General features: G+C 34.1%; 1 protein-coding gene, 1 long non-coding RNA gene and 1 pseudogene across 2 annotated transcripts; 1 reads left to right on the top strand and 2 right to left on the bottom strand.

The window, feature by feature from the left end:
- Positions 1–1,653: 1,653 nt before the first annotated feature.
- Positions 1,654–18,656, bottom strand: LOC116301986 (uncharacterized). Its single transcript, XR_016118945.1, has 2 exons — positions 18,316–18,656; positions 1,654–3,192 (listed from the first exon to the last, which is right to left on the bottom strand). It is a non-coding gene; the product is annotated as an uncharacterized LOC116301986 (long non-coding RNA).
- On the top strand, positions 13,753–15,675 carry LOC148904344 (uncharacterized). The gene is made up of 3 exons (XM_089025424.1): positions 13,753–13,848; positions 14,246–14,691; positions 14,746–15,675. The coding sequence occupies exons 1-3, from the start codon at positions 13,753–13,755 to the stop codon at positions 15,521–15,523; spliced, it is 1,320 nt and encodes a 439-aa protein (XP_088881550.1). The 3' UTR covers positions 15,524–15,675.
- LOC148904343 (uncharacterized) lies at positions 15,872–16,591 on the bottom strand (annotated as a pseudogene).
- Positions 18,657–20,348: the final 1,692 nt, after the last annotated feature.

The following is a 20,348-nucleotide window of genomic DNA, read 5'->3' as shown; positions in this document are numbered from 1 at the left end:
AGTGTCTAGTCGTTCTAGCGCTTTCGCACTAATTGGGGACACTTTTCGCCCACACGCACTACCACTACATTTAATATTCTATGCACACAACGCTCAACTCACATGTTGATTTTTACGGAGGGAAGAAACCGGAGAACCCGGAGAAAACCCTCGTAGCATAGGAGAGAACAACACATCAAACAAACTCAATTCACATGTAGCGACCGCAGGGCTCGAACCAGCAACCCGACCCGTTGGACTCACAGCGGTGAAAGACGACGCGTTAGCCGCAAACGCCACCCATGCTACCCTTGAGCAAGTCCACGTTTCTTTCAACCGAGAATTCCAGTCACAGCGACACTCAGTTATCTACTTTTGATCACTTTCGTAGATAATCAATATTGAAATCTTTTCTTAAGATTTCTATTCAATCTTTGAACATTTCTTTGTATTTATTTCATTGTTTTAGAATAATTTTTTGAAAAACCTGGGGGGGGGGTTCAGCCCCCCGTCTGCCCCCTGATAAATGTCAGCAAGCGATTCTTTCTCGCTTCACATTTGCCTACTTTGGAGTTTATTACAGGAAATTTGATTGGCTAACCATCGTAGTTCGTGATTTATGGAGAACATGTATTTTGATATGGGAATCAAATTCAAATAAAGATTTTATTGCAAGTGAGAATGTTTTCCCTTAGTATTTATTTTATACAAGCAATAGAAAACTTATTCTCTGTGTTTAAATAGCCTGATAGCCACCCGGTGGGGGGAGGGGGTTTGGGAGAATTTTCAACAGTTGTTGCTTAATTACCAGACTCTGCATGGTGGGTGCTAGGGAAATGTTCTGGTCATGCTCAGTGCGATTGTTTTTCATTTCAATTCAAAGGGCAACTAGTTCAACAATTTAAAAAACATGCAAAACAATTTAAAGAACAAGAGGCTCTTGGAGCGTGCATTGGTACAGGCAACCCAGTAATAAGCATTTCATTTTGTGACTAGCTTGTGTTCTTTTTCCTGCTAAATATTCTCAGCAGGAGTGAGAGGGAGATATGTGAGGACATAGTTAATAGAGGGGAATTATGATTTCCCCTCTATTAACTATGGTGAGGAGAGATGCTTGAGTTCTTGTTGGGAGAGGGATGGGAAATTATAGTGCTACTATGTTCGAATTTCTGACTTGCTGTCTTTTTGCTTTGATTGAAAGACCTTGGAGTTTAAAAAATTGCAGCCATATAAAAAATTTATCAGACTTTGTATCGTATATTGTTAAAAAGTGTTAACTTAAAATAATTTTGTTCTTTCCTGAAATTTTATTTAAACTTGACAGAAACCTTAATTAGCCCTTGCATCTCTTTAGTCATGTTCATGGGGGACATAAAAGAACCTGTTGAATTATTGGTGTAAGAGTGGGGGATTGTCTCCTGGCTCAACAGCCTATCCCAATTTGGAGGCATAATACTAGTCTACTAACAGTTTACACTCATGATTGTAAGCTGCACAGCTGGTATGGCACCTTAATACACAGCCTGTAAAGTCCTCCACTTATGAATGTAAAGCACATTGAGATATTTGAAGTGCACTATAAAAGTACGTTATTATTATTATTTTATTATTATTATTATTATTATTATTATTATTATTATTATCATGATGTTAAAACTGCCATTGTTATTCTCATTTTATAACATATCTTTACTTTTATTCCAAAGTTTATTAGATTTATATTTTTTGAGAGAGGAACAAACAAAAAGTGTGATCATATTCTAAGATAGTTATGAACTTGAGTGTTTTATGAGATATAGAGTCCCTCACATTAGATAGAAAGCGGCAAGGGTGGAGCCCGTGTGGTTTTCTATCTAATGTTAGGGACTCTAGCTATATCCCATAACACACTCAAGTTCATTATCTTACTTACTTAGTCTTATTATCTAGTACATGCAATATGCACAACTCGTAAACGACAGAATTCAAAAATTAGACTACCAAAAGCAATAAGTTTTCAGTTTACTTATTTAATATTTGAGATTTTACCCGCAGGCTGGTGCTGCACAATATAGGACACAGGGTAACCTTCAAAGGTACATTGCAACAATTTCCAACTCCGTAAAATCCCCATGCCCATCCTAACAATCAACCAATTAAGAAATAATAGGAAGAATAAAATACCAAGGAATGTCAAAGTTCAAAAGTAGACAAATGTAATAAACTTTACATTATTTTTATACCTGGTATTTACAATTTGTAGAGCCAGAAAATGTACATAACCACCAGGAAGTGAATTTGTAAAAGAACACCCCTACCCCAGGAACTTACAATTTTCTTCCATAAAAACTCTGTATTTTTTTTTCTCTCTGTATATACATAGCCCAGTACCATTTTATATTTCTAATTTCCAACATAAGGTTTAAATGCTAAAGCAATTATTGGGTCATTTTATAAAGTTATCAGAAAGATGGGTTACAACCAATTAATTTTCCAGTAAAATATGGCTTAATGAAATCGGTAACCCCCATTTTTTATCTGCTTCATTTACTTCTATGATATTTCATCATGCAAAATTTTAAGAAATCTGACATTGCTCGCCTCTTGAAGACTCGGGGCTCAGTAAATACTCCACTGATAGTCACTTTGCCTTCAGTGAGTAATTGTTAAATATCTTAACCTCAGAAATGAAATAAAAAAGAAACAAACAAGTGGAAAGACAAAAAAGTTAGTACAGTCTTTAAAGTGCCTATCACCCTTCTGACAATATTCTCAGTATTGATTCTACATGGGGTAAGATGTTGAATAACCCGAAAAAATTACATAGTTTGAGTGCGGCTTCTCGAAGTTATGAAGGTTTTTCCATGTCATATGCTAATGCTGTGCACTTTAAAACAGTCTTGACAAGTCGGTGAATACTTTGGAACTTGAAGACCCTCAAAGATGATGATGATGATGATGCATGCATGAAGCCATGGCTATGGCAGATAACACAGTCTCAGTTTTGATAATTTACAATATCATGCTCAACCTCATCAATAATTGCTCATTGTAAACACATTGATGGATTAAATATTGATGAAAGTGAAGTCATTCATAATGACAATTCAAAACCTTATGCTTTCATATTTGATTATGAGGGGACCTACATACTTCAGCCAATCCAGAATCATCGTTATCTTGATTCATCTTATACATTCAACTCCCTTGTGTTTACGTCCAAGCATATTGCACCTACAGTAATAATAAAATGACAATTCATATTATATAATCAACTATAAACCAAAGCAACCCACTAAAGAATCATGGGTTTGATGTGTCTCAAAACATTTCATGTACGTAAAAGCAATGAACACTTGCTTATATATGTATCAAATACATGTCTTTTTCTTTTTAAAAAAATCATCTGTTTCCATCTGTAGTGATTAAAGACTAGCAAAACAATGACAATTAAATATCAAAATATCATAACTGAAAAACCTCTTTGTGCTTTTGGTACAAAGAAAAACATAGATAATTATGGATCATACAAATATTTATGCATACATATAAAATTATTGAACAAGTAATTGAATAAGTAATTGAGTTAGGAGTAGTCAAAAATATGATCCCTTGAAACAAAATATCCAGCTTATCTGAAGGGGAAAATGTTAGCCAATCAGCTAAATCAAGAAAATTTACCAAACTGAGATGTCACTTTTCCTCTTGAAATTATGGATTTCTAGGCCACCAAATTAAAAAAAAAACATTGCAACAATTTAATAAATTAATTACATTGCATAAAAAATAATTTTTGAATTTTATATTTTTTATTGCAATGCATGGCAGGCATGTTTTTATTTGTCGCTGGTCAATTTTTGCTGTTTGATCATGATACCTCAGTTTTCCAGTGATCCACTTCTACCTCATCATTTAATAAGTAATTATAAAACTCAAGCATAATAAATGAGAAAAACACAATAGAAATCATTGTCTGTGGAGGAGGTTATGTAATATATACAGTATGAGTGGCCGTGTTGTATAGTATCAGATATACAACCACGAGGCGTAGCCGAGTGATTGTATATATCTGATACAACACAGACACAAATACTGAATAGTTCCTTTGTGTTTCACTAAAATTTTCAAAGTTAAAGTGAATCTGGCCAAGAAAATCCAACTTAAAGTTTATGCAAATGAACACAGTTTTGTATCAGATTTACAACACTCTTCACGGTCGTGATTTCTGTTGTGTTTTCCTCATACATTATTAATGAGTTTGAAAAATATCTGATACAAAATCGTCCTGATTTGCATAAACTTTAACTCCAATTTTCTTAGCCAAATTCAATTTTATCTTTAAAATTATAGTAGAACATGAATGTATACACCTAGACATTTCCTAATATAAGTAATATACAATACTCGTGTCCGTGTCGTATCAGATATGCAATCACTCACCTTCGGCTTGTGGTTGTATATCTGATACAACACAGCCACTCATGATCATATTGTATACATTACTTAATAAGTAAACAAGACTTATTAACATGTGAAATGTAGCTGTATATATATACACACACCATATATATATATATGTGTATATATAATATACCTGTAGCTAGATATAATACAAGACCAAGCTTATTAAACTATGTACTTGTATGAGCAATTAGTAAATGTAAGACATATATACAGGAATATGGCTTTGGGTGACTATCATCAGCTATCATAAAGAGTTACATTATTATAGAATTATAGTTTTTGTTGTGCATTTCAGTTTAAAATGGGTTTGCATGCAACTTTCCTCTCCTCGTGCTTAAACTGTTTGAAGAGAGTAAGATCAGAGCAATTTCAAAAATATTCAACTTCACTGATTCTCTCATATTTATACATAATTTCTTAATATAGTTAGGATATTATGCGCAAGCTGATTGGTCGAAAACTGTGCTTCACTAGTAAACGGAGCACAGTGCTGATGCCATCTCTTTGCTTAATTAAATTTGATACCAAAAAAAAAGTACAGTAGCTATATATATGCCAAAACGAATAAACAGCTTTTTCTGTGCTCTCTTATTAAGTGATAAAGCACTTAGGAACCGTCGCAAGTACTCAAGCGTGAGAATTAGCAATCATCTAAGGCTTATGTTTCTCCTTACACTTATTTCAGGCTTACACCACTTACTGCATGCTTTATTACTGAGCACCGAAAAAGCCATACTACATTAATTTTTAATGTTTTTCCTAACATTGAGTTCATTATTATTGTTACCTTTTCTTTTTATTTCACTTAAGGACGGTCCCTACTAATTGAGAATCAATAATTTTTTAAATGACTATGTAAGTTGTTTTAACATGTCAAAGGGTTGTCAAACTCTGTTTAGATAAGTAGGGGTCACCATGCATTTAAAAGAAATGATAAGGCTTAAAAAAAATTCAAAAGATTTTGAGAAATTTCTATTTAAAATTGTCCTCTAAATGACTGCCACTTTAATTTGTTTCTTTACTAAAATATACCCAATTCTAAAATGACTTTAAAAGTTGGCTATAATATATATAATTTCTTAGCTTCGTGCTCCCTATTTTCAATCATTAGGTACATAAAGATTGTGTCCATATTCTTTTGAAAACCAATTATATTTTATACATTTCATTTCACAAGGCCAATTTGGCATTTACCTTATCATTTGAACAAAGAAAAAATAGGGGCATACAGGCATTTTTAAGAAATACAATATTTAAAAGAATATTATTAGGGATAAATCTTATGCCAAATGCGTGACAAGCATTATTTACACAGCATAGAAAATGGCATGACAAAATCTGTTTTCGGTGTGTTTGCACGTCAAGCTAAACTTGCTGTTTTCCTGCCAAGCTTAGAGAAGCATATGACAATACAAGCTATGACAATACAAGACATCTGGAAAGCCTCTCTTGAAGATACTGAGTTGACAGCAATCTGCAAGAACCTGAGAAAGAAACAGCAGCACAAGATCTCCTAACCCTTCAAATCAGTCGTTGATGAACTTTGCATCACAGATCAAGATATCCTACTACCAGGGACCTGTATTGCCCTTCCACAGAAACTCAGACAACAAGCCATAAAACTAGCACATGAAGCACATGCTGGCATGACAAAGTGAAAGCAGCGGATCAGGTCTAAGTTATGGTGGCCCAAGATGGATAAAAAGGTTGAAGAACATGTTAAATGATGTTACCCTTGCCAACGTACAGCTTCAGCCCCAACACCACAGCCAATGTGCCCTAATTGAGCTACCAAAAGCACCCTGGATGGAGCTAGCCATTGATGTATGCGGCCCTTTCCCAACAGGTGAATTATTCGGTAATTGTTTTATCTGATAAATCACCATATATAGAGACTGAATATTGGCCCCTAGTAAATGGGCAAATAGACTGCTTTAATGAGGTCATAAAAAAGCTTGTCCTGACTATGCAACCTGCTGTTAAACTACCACACAACTCAACACCGAATTACCGGACAGACTACATGCCAAACTGCTTCTATACAGAGAATTAAGAACAAAGATTCAAACCATTCAATTAAGCTAGCAGCATTTATGATGACACTGTTGGTCAGAGAGATGCGGAGCAAATGATTAAAGCTGATGATACAAGTCTGTTATGTGAACATAAAAACCTAAAGGAACTACAAGCTATCGTAAACACTGAGCTTTATAAGCTGTCGGAATGGTTTACGAACCAATCGGTTGTCGTTAAACATTAAAAAAACTAACTTCGTAATCTTCAGACCTAGGCAAAAAATACTTCCATTTATTCCTTCCATCTATCTTCCAGATAACTTAAACAAACTTGAAAAAATTGAACATAAAGATTTTATTAAGTATCTAGGGGTGTTGATCGACTCACAACTATCCTGGAAACAGCATATACATGTAGACTATATCTCACAGAAAATAAGTACATCTATAGGTATCATAGCTAATCTTAGACATAACATATCCCAAGTGAAGCCATTCTTGACATTTATAAAACACTGATAAATCCTTATATTTACTATGGAATTTGCTCCTGGGGTAACAGTGCAAAGACAAACCTAAATCGACTGCTCGTACTCCAAAAGCGTGCTCTTCGACTAATAAACTTCTCTATCACAAACTAGAGAACATGCTATTCCCTTCTTCCTACAGGCAAGATCTCTATATCTTTAAATTTTCTTTACTTTGAACGTATGTCCATCATAATGTTCGAAATATTTAATAATGCGGCCCCTGTTAATTTGAATATGTTATTTACAATATCAGAAAATATTCATCACTACAAAACAATATCAATTTCAAATAAATGTTTCTACATTGAGAGTGTCAGAACTGAGTTATTAAGGCGTTCTTTTCTATCTATGGGTCCTAAAATATGGAATAAAGTCTTCCATTATCACTAAAACTTTTAAGGAAACCACAATTTAAATCTCAAATCAGAAACCTTCTCCTACAAATCTTAGAGAAAGCAAAATGATATAGAATTGGAACAAATCATTTATCTCGTGAAAACATCAACTACAAAATAGTTTTAACTTAAAAATTAACATCATTTCTTATCTTATTTCTTATTTTTTCAGGGAATGCCTCTGCAAAAATAATTGTTGTCTTTTTGCCAGTTAAGTCTAGTCTAAAATTCATACTTACCATAACTAGAAAATATATATATAATATTACATAAGATATATATACCTCTCGAAAGGTTGTCCCTTTAATTTGTCCCTTTGTCTTGCTTTTTTTTCTTTTGTTTCTCTTCATTTTTTTTTTTTTTTTTAATTCTTTTTTGTATCAATTAAGCTATGTTAATTTTGTTTTTCTCAAATTGCTTTCGCCTCGAATACTTTTTTTATGCTAACTGCAGTTAAGCAATTATAATTGTAACATTATTATTGAAATGAGAATAAAGTTGTTGTTATTGTTGTAGTGTACACAGACAACACAGCTTGAAGGTAGGAAGGGTAAGTCTTAGTGCAGCAAAAGCGAAGAAACAAATACTCAACCACATTCAGGAAAGATCCTATGACAACAAGGTAACCGGTCTTTTCGAACCAAGGTCTTTTCAATCCAGGTCTTTTTGAGCCAGGTCCAGGTCTTTTTGAACCACCTAATATATACACTTTCGATCCACATATATATAACTAAAGCATATAACACGTCCTATATTTTGTGTACATAGTTTATGTAAAAGAGTATAGTTTAAAAAGTTTTAAAAGTTGTCTTGAGTAGTACTGACTAAAAGATTTTGATCAAAAAAGAAATCTAAACTATGGGCATTGAACTGTGAGTTTGGCTGTGGGCTGGATGATTACATCGATGCCACAGCCTTTTTCAAACAAACACCTTCCAAATATCTTAAATAGTAGGCCATTGTTTAAAGTATTTAATAACTGTGTACATGTGGAAATGTCATTGGCTAAGTTTAGCGTATGAATGAAATGCTAACTGTTTTTGTAATCGATCAAATCGTTTTTGGATTGAAATTATGAATTCAAAACACCATTCGGTTCTGATTGATTATTTATATGTTTCACATACTTTTAAAGTTTTTTTCTAAAGTTCATCAACATCTAAATCAGGTAAAAATGAAAGCTGTTGACTTCTGAAACTATTTATTAGTAAAAGCTACAAACGGTTCAGTTGAAAGAAACTCCACTTCTTAGTGTCCTTCGCAACTGAACAACAAACATTTGTGTATCTAATTAAAAGTAGATAGTTAAATCTTGTCACACAACGTTTTTAAAACTCATTCGCCATGTGTTTCCCTTAATGTATTTGCCATGAGTTTAACATAAACAATACTGGAGAAAATAGCTGTGTTTTTGTGCTCAAGATTTGCATGGTAAACAAGCAAATATTTCAATCAAATACACAAATTGGATAGTTTGCCGGCTCCTATTTATTCTTTTGTGATGTTTCTCTATTTTCATTCGTTTTCATTTCAGCTATTTTAAAGCTTCTTGGATATAAAAAAAGTTTTTGCAGAAAGATTTGGGCAAACAAGCAAATACTTCTTACATAAATCGGATAGTTTGCAAGTTTCATTGACAAGTTTTAATGTAACACATCACACAACATCTATTTGTTCGCGTCTTTCTGGCTCACAGATCGTTCTATACAAGACACAAACAGCAACAAACACAGAAAAAATGCCTCACATAAATGTAAAGAAGTATTGGACCACAACAGACAGATCACAGTACAATGATGATGAGGAAGGTGACTTAACTGTTTCAAATAATCGTCATCAGGCTAGCATCAGCCAGTCAGCACCAATCACCAACCATCTTCACAACCTGCACAAGGAAATAACAATTTCCCTCGAAGATCTATGTGGTCAAAATCACAACCAGCATATTTACAACATTATGCATAGCAACTATACCAATAGAAAAGTTAAACATTTCAATATTAGAAACAAATATATCTATACATTGTCGTTGTTATTGGGCTATAGTAAGATCTTTCTAAACAAGGGAGGAATGTTGCTCTGTAATAATTCACTTATTAGTTATTCCATTACATCATAATACTCATATGTGTATATAATTATATATAAGGACGCTCAACTAAGAATAGAGAGTTAAATACCGACTCACATGTAGTGCAAAGCCTGGTTTTCACTAGTGACGGAAGCAGAAACGGAAGCAGAAGCAGAAGCGTAAGACGTCTTATGTTCCTATGAAAATCAAAAAACGGAGACGTAAGCAGAAGCAGAACATCCACGGAAGCATATTAAGCAGAAGGAAGGGAAGGTTTCCTTTTTCTTACATTATGCTTGTACGTCCATATGTCGCTAGTGAAAACCAGATTCTTATACTTTGGTCGCTTACAGAAGCACAAGGTGGTAATCCAATTAAATTCTCGTACTCAGTCCCCTGTACACATTGGATTCTTTCATAAACAATGGCTTCCTATTGTTTTTTTATGCTTCCGTCACATTCATTTTCACTAGAACCCAACGATCTTATGCTTATGCTCATGCTTCCGTCGCTTATGTCGCTAGTGAAAACCAATAAATTACAGGAATTACAGGAAGTTATTAGAGAGTTTAAGATTCTCGTTTACGGCAAATGTGAAACATCAGTTGACCATTAAAAAACTGTTTAAAATTAGTGAAAATCTCCAAGTAGTAGATAAACAATAGAATGTATTTGTCTTTGTCGAGAAGTTTTGCAAAAGGTAAAATGAAATGTTGGGAAACAATGAAAACGTGGTCACGTTTGCCGTTTGTGAGAAGGAAAAACATGAATCTTAATCTGCCTAATATCAGCTTTTTACCTAACAGCAGAAAAGAATTTCTGAAATATTTGGTACATAATAAGTTCATTTTTTAGATTGAAAACTCCAAAATAAAAGACTTTCATGATGAAAGTGTTTATTGACTAAAAAAATACTTTCAAAACTATAATTACATATACACACCTAGATAAAAGCTTTATTATTGAAAGGATTTGGTTTTTGAGAACTATGAGTCTGGCATTATTTCAAAACACCCTGTGCCCAAAAAACTTATGATTTTTTGTCAATTATACTTAAACCTCATATAGGAAATTATTTCTTTAACAAGCCTAGGTTACTTAAAATTGTTTTCTGCTTTAACTTTTATTGAAAATAAACGCTTTGTTTTGTGCAATTTGAGTAATAAATTTTGAAATTCCTTGAATGTAGATGAGCGGTACATGTGGGCTTGGACAATAGTAGGTACCATCCTTAACTCCATATATATATATACTCCTCTAAATCTTTCTTTCCTCTTTCACCCTATTACTTCCCCTATCACTGCTTGAGCCCAAATACCTGTGTTTTAAATAGTTTTCTCAGATTTTTCTGTGATCCTATACTTAAAATTGGAATAATTATAAACTTTCAGAACAAGGAATTATATATTAAAGTTTTGGAAAAGCAAGAATCAGTGTGAATTCATCTTTCATTGGGACTGTCAAGATCCTGCTCTTATGAGTAAAATGATGGTGACAATTTTTGAAATTTATTGATGTCCCCTACGTATACACTTTCTTCCACAATAAGAGGAATTTTCAATAGCCCCCATAAAAATGAACAGGAAAAAAACATAGACCCCCCTTCAAGATCATCACAGCCCCCCTCTACATAAATTATTAAATATATTTAGGCACTGCCTAAAAGCGGAGCTCCCGATACGCAAGTCACAGGGAGCCCAATTTGAATTAATGTGGAAGATAAAATTAAACTCGGGGAAAAATCTTCAATTTTTTTTATTCAATATTAAGATAATGTCTCAATATAATAAAAAACATGCACTGAAAACGAATCAAAATGCACTACATCGTTTTCTTTGCACGAGAATATTCTCCCACTTTTATGAATTTTGTACACAACCACCAACCTCCCTCCCCCCCCCCCCCCCCCCCCCCCCCCCCCCCCCCCCCAGGGGCTAGTTTTTTTCTTGTAAGATTCTTCGACAAAGTTTTCCATGGCCGACATTTTTTAAGCTTTGAATTATATTCCTGGTTAATTTTACTTATAAAACGAAAGATAACTACAAATAATCCAATACAATATCAGGTTTAGTGAAATATTTATTTCGAATGTCTTTCATTCAAATCGAAATTTTGGAGATTTCCGAACTTTTATGGACAAATCAAGACTATGAAACATGCAGACTTGAAAACTGGTAAAAAAAAAAGGTGAGAAAATACATAAGCTTACTTTTACTTCTTTTACACTAATAACGATGTTTGGTTAATTATCCACACCAAAAGTTTTATGTTTTTACAAGAACTGTATTTTCATTCACAAAAGTCTTAATCATTTTTCGAGAAGCTTGAAAACATAAGCTTACTAGATTTTGAAAATTCAGTTTTACCAGTTTTCATCTTGTTAACAACAAACGTTTTTGAAAAACTAATAAGTTTACATTCATTTATTTTTGACAAGAACAACTGAGGCAAAATAGAAAATAATGCAAAATGCAATGCAAATACAAAATAAAATTTTCTTTGTCAGTACATTGGCGTTTGGAAATTTTTAAAATATTTTTCAGCTTTTGAAAGTGAAAGACAAGGTACCACTCTTTATACAATAACATATCTCACAACAACACAAATATAAGCTATTTTTTATAATCATGTACTAGGTCGAAAAGCTCAATAAATATTTGGTGTAATTATAAAACTCATTTAATATTTAGATAAATTATCTGTAGAAAAATATAAAATTATTGAATGAAATTCAAAATGAAAGTATTCTTACTATAATAACAAAACAGGTACACTTTTTTTGCACGTTTGTCAATCTAGTTCGTTGCTTGTTTGCCGGTAATTTTAGGAATGTTATTTAGCTTTAAACTTTGTCATAAATCTCTTGGATTTGCAGTTTAACTGTGGAATTCAAAAAGTGCTTTTTCAAATGATTATTTTATATCATGTATGAACTACAAATACTCTTACCATAAAAACAAAACAAGCACTTTTTTCGCTCGTTCGTCATGCTAGTTTGTTGCTCGTTTTCCGGTAATGTTGTAGCTATGTTATCTACACTAAATAAAACAAAATAGAAAATTGTCCTAACCTCTATCTTCACACTGTGGCAAATTCTTTTTTTCCATGATTTCTTCAATAATTTTTTGTTTCATTTTTACATTTACAAAAAAATGATAGTTAAAAAAGCTCGTTAAAAAAAGTCGTCATTTTCCAAGTGACGTGTGATTTGAAAGCTCGACCAATCAGAAACACGATGTACACCTGGTGGGCGACACTTTTAGCATTACACACAGGGTTCCCATGCGATGACCACAAAAAATGAGTTGCATAGTTTACCATATTCTATACCTATGGAGCTCCGCTCACGCACGCCTTCAGCCCACCCGGGAGCTCCACTATGAAAACTTCCCTATTTAATTTTGATCTATTGAATAATATAATAAAATTTCAAAAAAGATTAATTTACAATAGGACAGAGCTAGGTTCTAGTGCAACACACAAAAGTATCAAAACATTCAATAAATTATATTGGCATAGCATTCTATGCACAGGCTTATTCCTGCCAAACAAGAGTTTGCACACCTTAATTATTTGGTAAAACCAACCAGCTTTGCATTGAAATGTGTCAGTTTAATATACAGAACCTTTGCTTGTAAAATCTTATTATCATTATATATAAAAAATATATGATCATAAATATGCATTTAATATTCATCATATAGCATTATCTAGCCTCCAAAACACAGAGCGTAGTCTTGGGAGTCCACAACATATTTTGATTGCTAGGTGATGAAAAAAGTGGTAGAAAAGAGGACACACCATGAAAAACCGGTGGTACAAATTTTTTTTTACCTCAAAAAAATTGGTCAATTGATAAAAATGATAACTGGTTTCAATTGATAACAGTTAATTAATGCACCTGACACTGGAAACCCCCACTCTCCCAACCCACCCCAGAGGGGTATGGGGCATGGTTATTGAATTATTGGGGATTTGATCTATTGATTTGCCCGATGGGTTGGAGGATTATATGTGTTTTAGTATTTTGCCTGGCTTTTAGGGGTGGGGGATTTGTCAATTTTGAAAGGTGGAAGACTTGGGTGGAGGAATCTTGGCAGAGCAACCATGTGCTTAATTCTTCTTAAAATTCCAAGATGGAGAATCAAAATATAAGTAAAGTGAACACATTTTTGGTATGTTTTATATAAATATCTGAATAGACCCTTTCAGCTTCCTACGTCACCGATCGGTCACGTGGTCTGAAATGGGTAAACACACGCACACTTCAAGCACGCTTCAGCCAAATACTATTGAAGTGGAAAATTAAAAGCTTGAAAATGGTTCACTATTGTTGCATGTTCAATTGTTATAATAGTTCAAACGATACGACGCTTTCATTTCATGGATTCCCAAAAGACAAAAGTCTTCCAAAGGTGAGTTAAAATTCTTTTAGTTTTGTCAAACAATCAGGTGTTGACAGACTACAATGTCGTCTCTGAGGATCCCAGAGCGATATTTTTTCTCCAGAGGTAAGTTGAACACCGTAAATATGTACGCAAAGAATAGACATAGTATAGTAGCAATAAATTATGCGTTCGGTGTGTATATAATGAAGTGGAGAGAATAAGAGAAAAATAAAAATTTAGACGTGAACTCAAAATCTGCAGTCTTCAAAAAAGAGAGACCCCCTAAACTCGTTAAAAAATTTGTGATCTCCACCCAAATGTCATCTGCCCCCTCCCCCCTCCCTCCCTGCCATACATTACTATGAATGAAGGCTAATATATACTTAAAATCTTAATACAATTTGCCTTTTTCATTTATAGAGAGAGCAATGAAAGACCTCTATCAGTCAAAAGAGAACAACTTCAAAGGAAAAGAGAAATGCTTAAAGATGAAGAAACAGAATCAGCATCTGAAGGAGAAGGATTTTATGATATGGCTTCAGAATCTACAGCAAATCGTGGCAATCAAACAGATTTGGACATCCCATGTTCTGACCAACTATCAATAAAAATGTTAAAAACAAGGTGCCCTACTTCCAAAAAAGAAGAGAGGTTTTTCTCACATCACACTGGATTCAAAAACTACATGCAGTTTAAGGAATTTCTTGAATTTGTAGTACCGGGATTAAAAAGAGAAAACATTGTATACTGGGGAACAGACCAAGCACAAAATAATCGTATAGATACTTCAGCTTTGTTCAAGTCAATACAGGAAACCAAGCATTCAGATTCTGAGGACAGTGAAAGTGATGATAATTCTAGTAGTGGAGAGTTGGATGGTGATACTGAATATGGAGGGAATGGCAGAAGTGAAAATAAGGCAAGAAAACACAAGTTAGATCTGGAAGATGAATTTTTACTCTTCATGATGAGGCTTAAATTAGGACTCACTGTCACTGATTTGTCATTTCGTTTTAACATTGCTGAGGGATCTGTAAGTAATATAATAACAACATGGTTAAATTATTTGTATGTTCACTTAGGAGAGCTTAAGATGTGGCCCCACAGAAATGTTTTACTTCATAATATGCCCTCAGATTTTAAAGAAAAATACCCCAATAATATCATTATCATTGATTGTACAGAACTCAAGATAGAGACACCTTCACCTTTTGTAAAACAGTCACAGAGTTACTCATCATATAAGAGTACTAATACTTTAAAGAGCCTTGTGGGAGTTGATGCCAAAGGAGGGTTTATTTTTATATCACAGCTATATACTGGGTCTACATCTGACAAGCAAATAGTAACAAGGTCTGGGTTTTTGAATATTCTAGAAAGGAAGTTATCACTTAGGGAAATATTACCTAATGACTCCATAATGGCTGATAAAGGTTTTGACATAGAGAGTGAATTAAAGGGTATTGGTTTGCAATTAAAGATACCACCATTTTTGGGCTCAGAAGCTCAGTTTCAAGAGTCAGATGTATTAAAAACTCAAACAATTGCTCAACATAGAATACATGTAGGAAGAGCCATAGGAAAAGTCAGGAGGTTTGGGATTTTTTCAAAGCCATTACCTATATCCTTACTTGGTACTGTTAACCAACTTTGGACAGTCTGCTGTGTAATAAGTAACTTCATGGACCCTATTTTAGAGTAGCAGTCTAATACCTGCCATCCTGTTGTTATACAATGAAGCAAAAGTGGAGCCTACAACACACTGATATGACAAGTTCCTTAACTAAGGGAATGATGAACTATTACAGGGAATGGAATGTGGTTTAAATAGGTCGTAATAGTTATCAAGGTGTAAACCCCATGTTTGAAATAAAACTTTTAAAACTTTGAACATTGTCTTGAAACACTTTATCAGCTGTATATTATTCCTTGCAAGTTTTAACCACCTGCATTTACTCAAATGACTAACTTCTATTCAGGCATTCTGTACCACAACCACAATATTATTTGCATAACAGTAATTACTGAGGGTGTAACACTAAACAGTTTATCATACAAGGAACTGTATAGCATGCTTGAAATAAAAGTCTTTCAGTTTAGGCAGAACTTGATCACAGTATGCCTCATCAAAATAGACTCTTTGTACATTCATTTCTTTAGATGCTGTTAAATAGACTTCAAAATCACACCACCTTGCTTTTGACAAAGCAAGCTGTCCCTGCACTCGTGCATAGTATCCAGCCTTATGGTTCTTCTTTAAGCAGTACTTTCCATCAACAATCTCACAGGTAAACTTTGGGTCCTGACAAGCATCTTCAAAGGTCATGTCCCTCCAAGTGAAAGGGCATTTGATCTCTAGAAGCCCAAATGGCTATTTTTCTGTTGGATCAAATACTTTTGCATCTGGTGTTGCACCAAGGAAAGGCAGCGAAGGATTGACAGCAAGCCCTGCCTCAAAGACAGTGAATTTTCTGTTTTTCTTTTGCATTTCACATGCATATATAGCTTGTGCTTTCAGCCCATTTTGTCTCCCATGCCTTATTGACTCTACATTTGACAGGTCTTTAGGATCAAAAATGCTTTGCAAAAATGACTCGGTTGGTTTTTTCTTACGGTGAAGTACTGCACCAACATTTGAGGCTGTTAGTCTTTTCTTTCTTGCTTCAAACCATTCAGGAAGTAATGATTGTCCTACAGTTTTGTCAAAGAGTTCCTGAGCCCTCTCAAGAGTTAATGTTATAGATGATAAAACTCTTACTTCTTCAGGCATAAGATTTTCAGGAGGTACAAAGGGGATATTGTCAATTGCACCTACTGGTAAACTAGGGAATGGCTTTACATACTTCAATACATCACTCTCACTTCTGATGTTTTCTTGTCGCCTATCAAACACAAACTGTATTTCTTCATTGTTTTCATCAAAAAACTGATAACCCAGGTATGACCCGATAGGAACATTGCCAATAGCAGTGTTAATGTTTCTGATGACAGTCTTCCAATGTTGATATTTTTGCCTCAAACTTTCATGTTTTAAAATAGAGCTTTGGACTTCATATTAATATAAAAGCTTGTCTACAATGATTTTTTAAAATGTGCAGCTTCTGTTCAGTTTCATTTTATATAAAGCAAATTCAAAAAATGCAATTAAAGAAAAATGATAAAAAAGGAAAGATATAGATAAATAAAATAAAATAAATAAACTTCAAGGCAGTGGGTGATTGAAAGAGTTGAGCGTATGAGACTTATATGAGTATAATATGGATAGGTATCGTAGATAGGTAGCAAAGGTACAGTAAATGATAAAGTATATCGTACAATGTATATTTAATTGAGAATAAAAGCGTTTCGAGTGAAGGCAACATTACAAAACATGAGCTCATCCGTTGCGGTGGTGTGGTGGGGATTAGTATACGAAATTGCACGATCTCGAGTATAATTTGGAAATTAATAGACACGAGTAATGTTTTAAAAGTTCTTGTAATTGCACAAACCTTTAGAATAGGTAATTAGTAAATTAGTTTTCCCCCATAGTGGGGGACTTTGTTCATGTTTGTTTGGGGGTTTGAAATAAAAAATGTCCCCTCTATATAGTGCATTATCTTAGTTTTGTTTTGCTTTATGACTAATGCCCCAGACTTCCCTAGGGTGGGGGGGAGGGGGGGTGGGGGTTTTCAGTGACAGGTGCATAACTAATAATAATATTAAGAAGACATAACTAGCTGAAAACTAGTGTGAGCTGCGTCGGTGTTTCTAATGAAACAGTAATGATAAAAAGGTAAATCATACACCGTGAAAAGATGAAAAAACTTACTGACTTCTTTCTCTTTTACTCCGACGAAGGACTAGTGTCCAAAACATCAGTAAGTTTTTTCATCTTTTCACAGTGTATAATTTACCTTTTCATCATTACTGTTTAATAATAATATTGATAGCAGAAAACTGAGTGAGATCAATCCATAGAAATTAATACAAAATTGATACTAGTTGATACTAATTGCTACTAATTGATAACTTGCCAGTGGTTTGAGAGATTTATGTAAATAAATATAGCGATATTCACTGACAAACATTGACGTCAGGAATCTTTTTCATTCAAATTTGCCAATCATTAAAACAAAAGATCTCTTTGTTTCAGTAGTCAATAAGCTCTGGCTGGCACATTAATATCAATAGGTGAGCTAAGCGCAGACTTCGTTATGTACTGTTCAATAAACTCGCAGAAGTGTTTAATCAGGATTTAAAAACAGTACGAGGCGTAGCCGAGTGTTTATAGACCTGATAACACACGATCTGCGAGTTTATTGAACGGCTTCAAAAACTGATGATGTATGTTCTCATATTGTACTGAATTCTTTACAAAATGAACCAAGTTTGATAGAGAAAATCCAAGTTAAAGTTTATGCAAATGAAGACGAATCTATATCAGATATAAAATCACCTTCATGGTCATGATTTCTATTGTGTTTCCAAAAGAATAGCTACTAGACAACTTACCTTGTAAGAGACTTTCTTTTGTTATTGCGGTTTATAGCCTATCATGCATGCACAAGATGTTACAGCAACCTATCGTATTCGTTTTAAAACGCCACTAGTAAGACCGTCGATAAGACAAAGCCTTTCCATTAACGAGAGCAAAGTAGACGCCTATCGTGTATGGATGCATCAGGTTGGCATTCGAAGACGTTCGAAGGAGCTACATATATAATACCCATGGGAGATACGGCCAAGACGATGGTTAATCGAAGAATTATATATAAGGATCTGAAGAACTCTACAAAGAAAAATCTTTGAAATCTACCTTGGAACCATAGTTACCATACAAAATGGCGACCAAATTTTGCAATGATAATGCGCATGCGCCAAACTATGCCGCGGTCACCTGAACTATGCCGCGGTCACCTGAACTGACAAGTAACTTCATGCCGGGGAGGGAATTGAATTCAGAAGGGAAGAGAGAGGCTATTGAATTACACGTTACTTAAGAATAAATGCAAGCATACATTATACAATGTCCCTGGGAAGTTATATAATTTCCCAGGGACATAATATAATGTCACCTACTTGCAAGAAGGTTGTCAGTACAAGAATAGAACATTTGTAATTTAGTGAGAAGGGAATTCACTAAAAGACAAAAGAAAAAGTTCAGCTTCAGTGATCTTCTTTTGTTTTTTAATATAATTCCTATCCCACTAAATTACTAATGTTCTATTTTCGTATGACAACGTTGTACTTGCAAGTAGGCGTATACACCTATTCATTTTATACTATTTATTTTAAAATTGTTCACATTTCCAAAGTAAGCATTACAATTCACAGATCGTACTCCCCCATCTTTACACTCCCTAAACTGGTTGTTATCGTTTACATTTTCTTCTTCCTGACCAGAGTATTTGACTTTATTAGCTACGGGGGCATCGTAAAAGGTATCTACAGTTCCTTGCAGAATTTCGGATACTTTCTCTTCAACTTCTTCGCTCTTTAACTTCTTCGCTCAGTTCTAAATTCGCACGTCGTACTTCTTCGTCACATACGAGGTGGGTCTTTCTCTGAGCAATTTGTTTGTCAGGACTGCCTGACTTCACGTCTGCTTTGTTCTCTCTCCAATCGTCCATGCCCAAAAGTTCTCCCACAACGTCAAAATCAAATTGGGGCACCGAAAAACTTGACTGGGTCAAAAATATTTCATCATCGCTTAAATCATTTTGAAAAGTCGGCATAATGTACTCGCATTAACTTAACAAAGATAACTGATTTTGTTCGCGTTATTTATATCCACTGTCCTTAAGACCTAATATTTCTAAAACAAAGGCAAGGATGTGAACATACCATAGAATAGTAATTAAAAATCAACCACACCCTAAATCCATTGTTTGATGTAGGTTCTTAAATTCGGCGGAAAACCCAGAGGAGAGCGGGGCTGATAAACCCGGGATAGGTTTTTAATTACTTTTCCTTATACTTGCCCGAGAGAACGCAAGGTATGAAAACAATACTATTTTTATTTATAGCGGAACAATATAGTGCAAACGCGGATATATTGTACTCTATTTCCAAAAGAACAAAGCAACAGTAATCTATCTCTCTGAATTTATTATAATTTAGTATTTCGTGTTTTGCATTGAAACAATGGAATTTAGGGCTTAGTTGATATTTTAAACCATTTCAAACGCACGGGCTCGGTTTTGCATTAGAATTCAAGACCTCGGGCCTGCGGCCTTCTGTCTTGAATCCTAATGCAAAACCTCGTCCTAGCGTTTGAACCTTTATTTAAAAGAACGCGATAACCTATTTAACGAAATGAAGAAATTTCGTAACAAATATTCATGCTTTCTTAAAACTCATTCTCCATGTAAACAAATGTGTATTAATATATACAAAGTATTCCACCGAATTTAAAACTATGCATTACAATGTCTAGTTGTAAATTCGCCATTTTGAAAGTGTTTGAGAAGAATATTTTCTTTAGTTGTTTGTTTACTTTCTACCTGACTAGTTATATTGTACATAAGTTGGAAGCTTGCTGTCCT

Source organism: Actinia tenebrosa, unplaced genomic scaffold (genome assembly GCF_029948245.1).
Source record: "Actinia tenebrosa isolate PJP-AT-01 unplaced genomic scaffold, QUT_ActTen_1.0 utg2038__unscaffolded, whole genome shotgun sequence".
NCBI classification, from domain to species: domain Eukaryota; kingdom Metazoa; phylum Cnidaria; class Anthozoa; order Actiniaria; family Actiniidae; genus Actinia; species Actinia tenebrosa.
This window is presented reverse-complemented; position numbering and strand designations above follow the sequence as displayed.

Bases quoted from the DNA above. Each gene is read 5' to 3' on its own strand.
- LOC148904344 (XM_089025424.1), top strand. From the start codon at position 13,753: ATGGTTCACTATTGTTGCATGTTCAATTGTTATAATAGTTCAAACGAT. The intron at 13,849-14,245 runs GTGAGTTAAAAT...ATTTATAGAGAG, and splicing joins AAGACAAAAGTCTTCCAAAG to AGCAATGAAAGACCTCTATC. The intron at 14,692-14,745 runs GTTGGATGGTGA...AAATAAGGCAAG, and splicing joins GATAATTCTAGTAGTGGAGA to AAAACACAAGTTAGATCTGG.